Source organism: Alternaria infectoria (assembly GCF_024043175.1).
Source record: "Alternaria infectoria strain BMP 0036 chromosome Unknown scaffold_21, whole genome shotgun sequence".
Lineage (NCBI taxonomy): Eukaryota > Fungi > Ascomycota > Dothideomycetes > Pleosporales > Pleosporaceae > Alternaria > Alternaria infectoria.
This window is the reverse complement of record NW_026250710.1, coordinates 81,382-93,489: the sequence shown is the minus strand read 5'-3', so window position 1 is coordinate 93,489 and position 12,108 is coordinate 81,382. Positions and strand designations below refer to the sequence as shown.

Genomic DNA, 12,108 nt, shown 5'->3' with positions numbered 1-12,108 from the left:
TCTTGGACGTCGTCGACGAAGGTTTGGCCTGCTTCGTTCATGGAGGCGATGCGGACGCTGCCGTTTAGCCTAGGGGTATTTGGTCAGCTTTTTTTGAGGGCTGGGATGGGGAATGAATGTACATGTATGCCCATTCTCCTTGCTTGTGCCAGTGGAGCTCGCGGTAGGCGTGGGGGCTTAGTCGCATATTTGTCCCCGCCATGGCGACGGAAGATGGTAGTTGATCGGTATTTTGCGATCGTGCCCACCCCGCGCCTGCAAGGCCGTGTCGGTTGTGACTGAGACCGAATGGCCATTTCGCATTGCTTACTTCTCCCATATCGGAGCCGGGTGGAGCGTAAATGTCGCTATTCAGACGATCATACGCTGGAGTACTGCAGTGAGGTATCAGCCAAGGTACAGGCTTTGGACGTGGCCATGAACTCACCGTGGACCAGGTTCAGTCGGTCCTGTAGTACCTCCGCGGATCGGCTGTGGGTTCTTTACATTCGTGAGATCGATGTACAATCCCAAATCCTCGTCTTCCGACTGCCCAGGTGCGAGTTCAAAGTCCTCAGGTGGGATGACTGTAGACTTCATGTCGACTGGGTTCGAAGGGTTGTACCCTTGTAACTCGTCGGAACCGCGCAACGAGCCTGATGCCGAAGAAGGTAGTGGCATGTTCAGGACTTGTGAGGGATCGACGGGGCCTGGCACTGATGAGCCACCAGAGACTCCTGACGCCTGAGGTGCCGGTGCTGGTAGGCCATTGGCAAGACCTGCCAGGGAGTAAAGGAACGCGGCGGATGAGGAATAGAGCATTTTGGAAAGGAATTGCTCGTTGCAGTGCCAACTCACCGTGCAACTGCAGAGTCGACGGGCATCTTACCATCCTCTTTATACACAACCAAGCTACAGTAAAATCGTACCACCCCAACGTCTTCATCACTGACTCCACCAGGCATACGTCACCTAAAGCGACATCATTACTATTGAGAATAGTAAAGTGACGGGTACACAGCCCTGGCATGCATGCGGCGATGAACGGTATCGTGCATGAGATATTCGATCAAGCTTGTCCATTCTGGCTATATCGTCTTGTCTATAGCTGGGGTTGTGGCTTTTCCGGGGGATGTCCACCAACTGCCGGCGGCCTAGTGGTTCAAGGTTGACTGAAGATTGGCTGCGGAGCATGAGGCTGACCACGAATTCACGACAGGGGTATGATTTGCTCGGTTCTTGAAGTATCCCCATCTTGTTGATCGTGACGATGGTGACCGCGTAATGCTCTCAGTCTTGCATCATTGTCTTTCTTCGGAGACAGACTCGGTACCTACCCAGGCATTGTGGTTTCCGGGGTTGAAAAAAAATCGAAGTAGATGCTTTCTTTGCTCTTCGAACTTGAACCTTGGAGCAATGGTGACTTTGCAGTCACCGGCGAGCTTCCCGAGGTCTGAACTGACTGCGTTAGCTTACTCACAGTTCATCCTCAATAGTCTGATCTGCTATTTCCGAAGCGCTCCCATGCACACCGCGCGTTTTCGATGTAGTACCGGAACGAGCCGCGACCAGAGTCCATCGCTGGAGGCAACAAGGACCTGTGATGAGACCTCAATATTGACCAACAGTGTAGCTGAAAATGGAGGCAGGTGCGGCAGTAGGACTTGACTCTGCGTTTCCCAACACAGGGCGGCTGCGCATATCTGATGGACCCCATTGCAGAGAAGGTGCGAAAGCAGACGAATAATGAATAGATACCGGTACTCACACCCGTACTGAGTGGAGATGAGATGGCGTGTCAAGCTTTGCGGAGAAGGCTTGATTTGTGGCTACGGGTGAGCAGCGGAATCACGCTACGTCATCACGTGGCTCATTCCGGCTAGCGCGACGCTCAGCTCTCGTCCCAAACCTCAGTCGCGACAACTCTGTCTTCACTCCGGTCCGCATGCAAATGCACCCACAACAGCAAAACAAGGAAAGAAGAAAGCCACGACTCCCTCATCATATCCAAATCTCGTGTTGGATTGCCTAGTATGCCCGAGCCTTCGCGATGTCCAGCCAACGTGTCTCGATCGCGTCGTCCATCACACTGTCACACCTCCAATCTCCTCTATTCGACGAGACGCTTACATGCATATCCGAAATGTCACACAATTCGCGATGTCAAATCTTCCTTGATGCAGAGCCCAGCTCGTCTCCGACCGTCCAGCTCTGAATCCTACCCCTCACGAGCTCGGCACCGACAACTGCCAACTCTCCCAGCCTTCGTCCAGGCCTCCCACAGCCCTCCTCAAATACACCTTATATGTGGAAAGCGCAGTGACTTAGGTCGACGCGAGTTTGGGCCAGTGCTAGCAAATACTCTTCATTCTCTTCGAGGACGATGTATGGAGTCAGCCATGCTGACAGGCAGATGCAGTAAATTCATCAACCGGTTCTCCGCATCATTCCTCGGTCGGGTCAGAGCTATACCATCGCGAACAGTGACCTGCTGTTCGCGACGTTGATCACGGCTCATCTCGGGGTTCGATGAGCCTACCCAGACGCGTCCCGGGATAGGGATAGGACCGGGTCCATTATAGTGATTCAAGTGACGAGGAGCGTCTGAATCTTGATCACGGAGGTTATCCTCAACTGTCGAGTAGTCAGCGAGAATGCCAGGCGGCATTTGGATGCTGGACTTGATTGTACCCCTAGAGGCCTTCTTCTTGTCCAAGAATGCCTTGAGAAATTTCGGAGAAGGGGCATTGACCATCTTCTTCTTCAGGAACGCCTTAAGGAACTTGGGAGAAGGCGCATTGGCTTTCGCGTCAGCCGTATCGTTTACCTCGTCGTGGCGAGTCCCCCGGATGTGCTCCATGAGTCCACCTGACGAACGAGCTGCGGAGTTCGACACAGAAATGTTGTCTTTGGCCATCCGGTAAACCGCAAGAATGCTGTCGGGCATACGGTGAAGCGCTAGGTTCAAGCCGACAGGAGAAGTCCTGCTTTTCAGCTCAACAGCTGAGTCGCGGCGTTTCCGCTCCAGCGCAGCCATGGTAGGGACACGACGCCCCCCAAGCAGCGGGCGTGCGAACTCTTCTGGTTCTTCGTGTGCTTCACAGCCTGGTTCGCGGCTGTCTTGATACTCTACGAGCGCATCGTAAGGCTCGCGACATTCCTCGTCGAAGTCGTCGTGAGCGATGATGTCGCTCACTGAAAGACGCCACAGCCGAATCCAGCGTTCAGACTTTGCCGCCCAATCCACTCGGCTGTCATGAAGGTTGTCGTAGAATCGATGTTCTTTAGGAACTTCCTCGGGTTCAGCACGCGATGCTGGGTATTCCGGCGATCTATAGTTAAGAGCAGCATCGTCTTCCTCGGTCAGAAAATATGCCGCTCGATTAGGGCGTCGTCGTGAGCGAACGTGCTCCATGTGATACCGGACAATGGCTTCAGTGCCGCGGATGCCCATCTTCTGCTCCCACCACAGCTTCTTCGCCTTCAGGTACTCTGGGTTGTCGCCAAAGTCGTCCTCGGGATCGAGTAGCCCCTGTTCGCGCAGAGCCTCGGTGTTAAACTCCTGTTCATGATATAAGTCATTCCAGAGTCCAACAATCATGTCTTCCTCGAGACCCTTCCGATCTCCAAGGATACTGCCGGCCTTATACTCGTGGGAACCGTTTGCGACTAATTGATCATAGTGTTCCGGTTGAGCGCGTAGCTTCTCCAGTCTATCCAGGACACCTTGGACAAATCCATCGTTTTCGCCCACATGATCGTGAAGATGGTCCCACTTTGCCTTTGGTACGGCGTCTAGTGGTAACCCTCCCTCAAAATAAGGCCGGTCGCAGTCAGGGATCGGCGTAGCTCGTCGGATCTGCTCATTGTCATTCTGGTAGTCGGCGAGCGCGCGGGCTGCTTCAATGCCCTTTTGGCAAGAGGAGAATTCCATCGGGTCCTCTGGTAGGTCTTTGCGCACTTTCATCGTCTCGCAGATGATTTTGCGCTGATTACCGGAACGAACTAGTCCAACAACGACACGTTCTTCTCCAAGAGGCAACGGAATCTCGTCAAAGTCTTCGTTCCACACCGCTGGGAACTGCCGAGGATACTCAAAACAACCAATGTTCAGGCGAGGCTCTTCCTCATCCACAACAGGTTCGAATTTCCTTGCGAGAAGATGCAAGTGTGGCTTGTGCTTGGACACATTGCAAGCTAGGTCCAGGAAGTGCTGTTGAAGCTCGTCGCTGACTTTGTTATCCTGGAAAGCTGGAAAGCCGGTATGATGTTTTGCATAGGCATCATGGAACTTTGCCATGATTATCTTGCTGCCATCTGGCATCTCGGTGCGGAAGTAAGTGTGGGTGTATGGCCAAGCACTCAGTTCTTCGCATCCAACGCCCATCCCTTCGAGAATCCCGTGGGTATACTCGTAGTCTTTGTACTCACCCTCATAGTCAAAATCGGAGTTCAGAGAGGACGAAGTCATGTCGTTCAGCAAGCCAAAGCCATCGTCGTCTACTTTTGGATGAGTGACCAAATCTTCGACTCCGCGGAACTTTGGGCCGAGCGACTTGATATAAACAGGATTCTCGCAGTCTTCTTCTTTGTCGTCTGCAGTCATGTCGGCATGGATCTTCGAAGACGCAGAGGTATCTAGTAAGTTCTCGATGTTTGGGGATGTTGAGTGCGCATCCTCGAAAGACGATGGTGCTGTGACCACTATAGTGGGCGGAAAGAGCTTGTTGAGTGACTGCATGGTTTGACTGTAGTGATTTAGCATTTGAATCGAGTTCAACACATCAGATGAAACTAACCTGGGAATGCCTGACGACCTGGCGATTTGCACAATGAGGTCTTCCTTTGTCGGATCCAGTTCATTTATAGGCAGACTGCTGAGGGCTTTGTGGGTGCGCTTCGTCTGGGCCAGCGCTTGCGGCAATGGTATAAGGGGGCGGTTGGGGCTGATGCCAGTGGAGCGGACAGCCCACCTGCACGGCTAAGGCCTTCTTGGTGTAAATGTAACAAGTTCTAGGCGAGTATAGGTGGTGCTGCGAGTTAATATGGGTTGAAAGTATTGGTGTGGTGTGATGGTGGTACTGTACATTCTGCAGCTCGAGCGTGGACATATATACCGATTGGGAGCTCAGTCGCAAAGCCGCAGCCAAGAGCCACCCCGGGTCTAGCTCGGGGAGCAGCACAGACTACGGTGAATGAACGACTCGGGCATCCAAATGGGCAGTGCTGCTCGCGAGAACTCGACATTATCGTCCAGTGAAAGTAATTGCCCGCACAGCCTAAGCATAGTTGCGAAGTGAATAGAACTGCTCACAGCGATGGGGCGTTATTTAGTATATAAGTGAATTGAAGCTAATAAGACTGATGGCTTGCAAGTTGGGTATACGCATTTATATGGCTAACATACAAGTCGCATATGCGCATTATATGGCTAACATGAGCAAACAGAGATAGTGTTCATAGAACAGCAAACCGGGTGTCAAACGCTGAACAAATCAAGAGGAGTGAGTACATTCGCGACCGTCCACGATCTCGATCAAAACAGCGAAAAAGGGAATGATAGGGGTGATAATAGTACAAACTCGCTCCCAAGAGGGGCAAGTTCAAGGGCTCAATCCCAGTTTGCGCGCTGCATCGCAGCCTCGAAATCTGAGTTAATGGGGAAGTTAGGATACTGTTGTCGAACTGCAGGTCTGAGGTCAGCTGGAGATCTTACAAGAAGGGCCAAGGAAGGACATACCGGGTGGGTGGGCAGTACCGCGCGCAGTACCAGCGATCAAGGCTTTTGCCCGCCTAGACTGCACATTCTGTGCCAAGTCGTGACCCTGGTGTTGCTCTTGAGCAAAGTCTACCGTCGGTTGATATGTGGCATCGAGCTGCGCCCACATGCCGTGCGGCTCAGCCAGAGCATAGCAATGCTCAAGACACTCCTGGCATCGAGTAACGATGTGGCCGTGCGGGAAGCACTGTGTACAGCCGATCTGACTCGCGTTCATCATCCTGCTCGACATCGTCTGAGGCGTAAACTCAACCTGATGCAAGCGACCGTGCTCACACCGAGGGGCGAGCAGACGGTAAGGAATCTCCGAAAAACCGATGGTAGTCTGGAAGCCAGAAGGGTAAGACGAGGATGCGATTCCTGGAGCAGGAAGTAAACCACCAGGATGGCTGATGCGGTCGTTGATGTCCTCGGCTGATGTGTCGACTAGAACAAATATGTTCTTGGTGGTCGTCTTATGCAGCTCGCAGTTCTGTACAATCTCCTGGGAACGAGGCGGTGTCGCATGCTCGGGATAATCCGGGAACTGAACCAGGTCAGCCATGGCGTCATGGAGCTCGCTACCGTCGAGGACTTCGATCGGGAAGGAAGATTCAAAGCCTTTCATCTCCTTGTAGTTGTGCTCCTTTTCGTCGCGGTAGCTACCGAGCGTCGACATCGCGACTTGTCCGCATGGACACTCGTGGAAGGCATTTGGATCAAGTAGGTCGCCTTGGTCAATGTCTTCCATCCAGTCGGGAACACGCTCGTAGCTTTCGATCAAGGCGTGCTCTGGCTTGCCCTTCGTGACTTCACGAATGAAGGAGGGTTTGAAGGCAATATCCCAGTTACGCATGTTGTAGTCCGAGATGCCTTCATTGATCGCCATCTCTTCATATTCCGTGAGATATGGTCGGCAAGGGTGATCTAGTCCCACATAATGGCGTACATCAAGGTGACATGCAGGGGTGAATTTCCTCCGGTTCCCCTCGATGATGGTTTTGATATCCTGCAATGTCTTGATGGGCGCACCGGACGCGACGACAGTACCGGGGCACATGATGTACCAACACTTTTCGAGTTCCTGGAGGAGGGCATTCTCGCCATTCTGCGATCGTGTCTTGATAAGTTCATCCAAAGACTGGGCTCCAATCGCTGCTTTCAGGCTTTCTGGAAGATGCGGTTCCAAAACGTATAGAAGGAAGGCGATGTCCAGCGCGTCTGCTTCGGTAGGTCGTCCATACCATGCGTCGACATCCTCGTACGACTGACCATCACTACCAATGAAGATTGGCTCGAGATGATTGGCCATGCGTTGGTTGTAAAGTCGACCACCCGGGGCCCATTGATCAGTGTCATTGAAGACAAGATTGCCATGCTGACGCTGAAGTGCTGCTATCTGGTCACTGCTGGAGCAAGCAGCTTCGACAGCGTCTTCGTATCCGACGATCTCGCACTGGGGTTCGGTAGTGTGGAACATTCCCGTAGAACCCTGAGCACTTGGTGAGATGGCGGTATCGAGAGGCAGACTCTCTTCGTTTCCAAGAGACGACATCCACTGGTCGCTGCCTGCAGACATATCCCGAAAGCTTGCTAACCACTGTGGCACTTTCGACTCTTCATGAGCGGTCTGTCGGTCGAGCATCATTGCCTCAATCAAGGGTACGATGTCGCCAGTCGTACAAACACCGCAAGACGTGTCGTCGTCTAGAATCGGTAACGGCTGAGCTGACTGCTGTTGCTGCTCAAGCATCTGGAACCCGCCGAACACCAACCATACCAGGCCGGCAAAGGGAACAAGAGTAAAGATGCTCTCAGCGGCAGATCGTACTATCCATGATACAAAGAACGCGCAGACCACGAGGATAGCGAACTTCTCAACGAGCGATGGTTGACTGGTAGCGTTGACGATGGTCGAGCATCCATCGACCTTGGCCCGCCGCTGGAGCCCCCGAGGGCTCTTGGTGGTGGAGTATTCGGCGTGGAACTCCAACCCGGATAACTCAGGTCGTGAGGTATGGGGGTCGCGCGACTGGAAGCCGTTGAGAGCTCGCACATTGGGCGAATCCGAAGCAGCAAATGAGCGGTGCGACATAGTCGGCGCTCGTGTGCTTGGGGCGACGGATGTGTACGTAGTTGCGGACCAGTACGACATAGAGGTTTGGACAGCCTGGCCTGCGTATCGTGCACGCTCACTGGGAAGAGTCAGGGGATATATCGTGTAGTTGGAGAAAGCAATCACTGACCTTGGATGAGCGGATGATGCGCGATCATCGCTTGTGACCGCAGCAGCGGGCGCCATAGCGACTGTTGGTACCATTTTGGCGTGCAGACAGGTTCCGTATACCATACAGACAGCCTGTATGTCGATATTGGAGATGGAACCGACGCGCTTGTTAGCTGTGCAAAGCTGCAGTTACTGGTAGAGTAAATACGAGCTTGCGGGAAGTGGTGGTGGCCTATCGCTCGGAGGCTGAAAGTACCTCTGGGTTGAGTAAAGGGTAGTGTCAGCTGTAGCACTGACTACACTAGCTCCACACTAGTCGTACCTGCGAGTGAATGCACGTGAAAGGGCTTGTGCGACCATCACGTACAGGCTTGGCGAAGCTCCTCATGCTTGCGATTCCTCCTCTTAATGACGCAAGGTATATATTGCGAAAGGCTCTGAAAAGCTATAGTATAGGTAACATAGGTACATACTGACTCCGACGTGGTACTGCGCAGCGATATATGTATATCAACGTGCTCAGCGAGGTGTTTGTTGCTTGTACGACTTACACTCAACGATGTTGGCCAAACACCTAGCATCTGGGTGAAAGGGAAGTCAGCGCAACAGTCCAGAAGCTTCGATTAGATCAGTACGCTTCTTTTCCTGAAGTCACTGGCTTGGTTCGGGTGGTTTGCCGACGAGGAAACATGGTTGGATGGGCGAAAGATGTCGTGGGGAGAACGTAGGAAACAAATCATGGTCCTGATAGGGTGGCGAGAACAGGGACTTCTGGTCATGATTGAAAGCAGAGAGAAGAGGTATAGTTGAGCTGGACAGCATCTTTTTGACCAGGACTGAAGTTCCGGGATGTAGCAATTGAAGGCGATAAGGTGGCGCTCACGCGCACAATCGTGAGAAGAGTGGGATAATTACAAAGATATAGAAGTGAGGGCATTACAAGAGTCGAATTACTCTCTATTAATAGTAGGTAGGTCATGGGGTATCGTAACAAAGTGATGTCAAAGTGTGTGGCCTGAACAAAAGGAAAGTCTCGGATCTACCTCGACACACGCGGATTTTCGTCTACCAGCATCTCGGTGCTGTTCTCCCTTTGTGTTTCCTTGCGGGATATATCGTCCGCCCAGGTGGCCTGCGAAGCGGGCGTTCTCCAGCCGCTAAGCCTCCTCCCATCGGCACCATCCACTTCTACGTGGATGTCCGTAACGACTTGGATGTCTCTGGCATCCTCGCTCGAGCCATTCGAGCGCTTTGTTACGTCTAGAACGTAGTCGTCTTTGGTGCGCAGCGCCTTGCTGCCACCCCTACTTCCGTAGGTACGAGCGCCTTGTGGGCGAGAGTGGGAATATGCGCTGCGGTGTCTTGACGGGAACGCCCTTGGAAGCCAATGTGTGATCAAAGGCCTGAGCAACGGCAGACAGGCACAAATAATGCCGACGTTGGTCTCAACGGAGCTCCAGGTCGCTGCAGGCGGGTTGTCGTAACTAGGATCAGCCGAGTTCGAGATCGCGACGAGAGATTGTAGACGGAGAATTGAGACTAGGCAGACACTGCAGGATCGCGCGTTAGTGTGACTTCTTTGTAACAGTTGATGGTAGGGGTATGCCCGCTGAGTAACTCATCACGAGAAGAGCCGGTGGTACAGTGATGCACCGTGCGAAAACCGAGTGAGCTTCGTGTTACACCTTGTAACAGACATCAGGCGCTCACGGAACGGCCCGAATGGACAAAACAAGGTAACAGCAGGGAGGGATACTCACAATCCGCCAACAGCGAAGATGGAGATGAGCCCAATCTTCTGCCTCTTGCCGAGGTTTAACTTCTGGATGACCGGAATAGGAAGAAGGATGATCGCGAAATCGGTAAGGATGTTGATGGCGGCGTTCGTGAACCAGACGGCGAATTGGTTAAGACAAGTAGACTTCTCGTGAGTCCAGAAAGCTCGTACGGGTGTGCAGGTGAAGATACTGGAGAAGACTGTCCAGATGGTGTAGGCGACGACAACGGCCATCGTGAGCCAGTTCGCGATTTGAAACTTCTTGGTCGGGAAGATGCGTCGATATTGGAGGAGCATTGATCCTTTGGTCAACCCAAGCGACAGGTAGTATACGATGAGACTGGACCAGAATGTCTGTCGCTTCATGTTAGCAGTGCCCTGAAGTACACGTTGAGAGTGTCGCACCCTCAAGAACTTGACCATATGATCGTCTGGAATTGTTTTGATGTGTCTGCCCATACCATATTCGGCCTCTGTATTTTGTCAGTGTCTATAAGATGGCATAGTCAGGCATATACTAACGGATACCAATGGCGATTGTCAGGCCAATGGAGCAGAGCTGGCAGAAGGTTAGCATGGACATACACAACATGACGTAGTGATAGACTTACCATTGCGAGAGCGATGCCGGCATCTTCGATACCCACGCAGCGAATTATAAAGAAGCGCGTGTATAGTCGAAGGACGACGGTGATGAGAGCCAGACCAGTGAAGACAGAAGAGATCTCGACCGCTTGCCTGCCCCTCGGGTTATCAGATAATGATCCAGCCATGATGTGATAGCGTAGGTCTCAAGACGACCAGATAAGGTGAATCAGGCTGCTTTTGTGGGAAACATGGAGTATTTCACAACCTGCTCGATCCCTGGACGAGATGGGTGGTATGGGCTTTGTCGGTGGCTTTACCTTTAACCACACTTATGCACGTACCCACCTTCCGTACGCCCACCGAACAGTGACATTCGCCAATTACTCCGCGGGTGCCAGGGTCTGCAGCCCTGTCAGGAAACCTTCGGCATGGCCACGAGTCGAAAACGCGAGAGCAACGAAGTGTGTGAGATCGGTCTCAACACGTCCCGTGCGACGTTCCGGTTTTCCCGGGATCTACAGAACGCAGAGAACCCAGTCCCTGCACAATGGTGAGCTGTTCGGCTGTCACGAAAAGTTGGAGAAGTAGCTCCAACTTCAAGCGGCACGCGTGCGCAAAAGTTGTGTATGGTTCGACCTTGAGCAGTTCGTGTTCATTCGTTTTGTGATGGCGGCTATGGTGTCACCAACCATGTTTGCCGGATGTAGTGTTTCAGCCCGATGCATAGGGCTCCTTCGGCCGCCAGCATCCTGGGAAGTGAGATCGTGATATTACACACGGGCTAAGGAGTCGTGGATGCGATTCCATCTCGAGCGTCGTACCGAACCAGAGCGGTAAAGGATGCAACTGAGGACTCGGGAAGATCAGTCGAAAAAGCGGAGTGTACACACACATGCAGGAACGTGGCACGGCTTGCGTGATGTCGTACAGGAGACGGTAAACTCTCATTCGCGGATTTTGTAAGCGAAGACTAAAAACTTTGTGTGGGCAAAACCATGATCATCCTTCGCGTTTGCAGGCTGCAGCTAGAGACGCACGGGGCGGACCTAAAGACGGGCTTGCGCACGCAATGCGCTTTTTCAATCTCTACCTCGCCAAAGTACGAAGCTTTAGAAATTGACGGCACGAACACCATCGCGAGACGTCTGGAAAGGAGCTTTCATGTGCTGAGTTTGAATTGAATTGGTTGAGGCCCGGGCCGGGACCCTAGTGCCAACCCCATGAAAATGACAGGACGCTACAGTATATCCTACGTCGCAGTCAGCGAGACGGCTCTGCCACTTGACATGCTTGGTTCCTACTCCGTTGACCTATGATGGTCTCACAGCTGCGCTGCTAGAAAGCGAGCAGAAGCAGTATGGCCCTGAAAATCTGCAGATCAGTCATCAGCAGCGCATGCAGCTGCTCAAGACCGTTAGAAGTCGCCGAGGCATTTCGAATACAGGTGGAGACATCAGAAATTGGACAAGATCAACTTCCACTAAACATTTGGTGAGCAGAATAACTGTGGCTCCAGGAGATGTGCGGGTAGCTTTTAGACCGGATCTTTAGCTGTACGCGAGCCGCGATGACCCGGCGGCGGCCTTTTCTCGCTGAGACCTGCTGTGGAGATTATCAACGGGTCGTAGCTGACTATGCGCACGGGATGAGCTCTCTTTCTGTCTGTGGCTTCCTCACATAGATGAAGCTCCATATAGGCTGTACAGCGGTGCCGTTGGCACATTGTTGTTTCTGAGATTCTCCTTGCTTTTCTTTCCCCGCGGAACCAGGGTTGAGTCG

General features: G+C 52.6%; 3 protein-coding genes across 3 annotated transcripts; all 3 read right to left on the bottom strand.

The window, feature by feature from the left end:
* Positions 1-2,344: 2,344 nt before the first annotated feature.
* Positions 2,345-5,068, bottom strand: J4E92_009092 (uncharacterized protein; the record flags this gene model as incomplete). Its single annotated transcript, XM_051500441.1, has 2 exons — positions 2,345-4,893; positions 5,062-5,068. 2 exons carry the CDS (start codon positions 5,066-5,068, stop codon positions 2,345-2,347), a joined length of 2,556 nt encoding a protein of 851 aa, XP_051349267.1.
* A 610-nt stretch (positions 5,069-5,678) lies between these two features.
* J4E92_009091 (uncharacterized protein) lies at positions 5,679-8,545 on the bottom strand (the record flags this gene model as incomplete). Its single annotated transcript, XM_051500440.1, has 2 exons — positions 5,679-8,137; positions 8,539-8,545. 2 exons carry the CDS (start codon positions 8,543-8,545, stop codon positions 5,679-5,681), a joined length of 2,466 nt encoding a protein of 821 aa, XP_051349266.1.
* A 458-nt stretch (positions 8,546-9,003) lies between these two features.
* Positions 9,004-10,514, bottom strand: J4E92_009090 (uncharacterized protein; the record flags this gene model as incomplete). Its single annotated transcript, XM_051500439.1, has 4 exons — positions 9,004-9,268; positions 9,725-10,214; positions 10,264-10,300; positions 10,353-10,514. 4 exons carry the CDS (start codon positions 10,512-10,514, stop codon positions 9,004-9,006), a joined length of 954 nt encoding a protein of 317 aa, XP_051349265.1.
* Between the last annotated feature and the right edge of the window lie 1,594 nt (positions 10,515-12,108).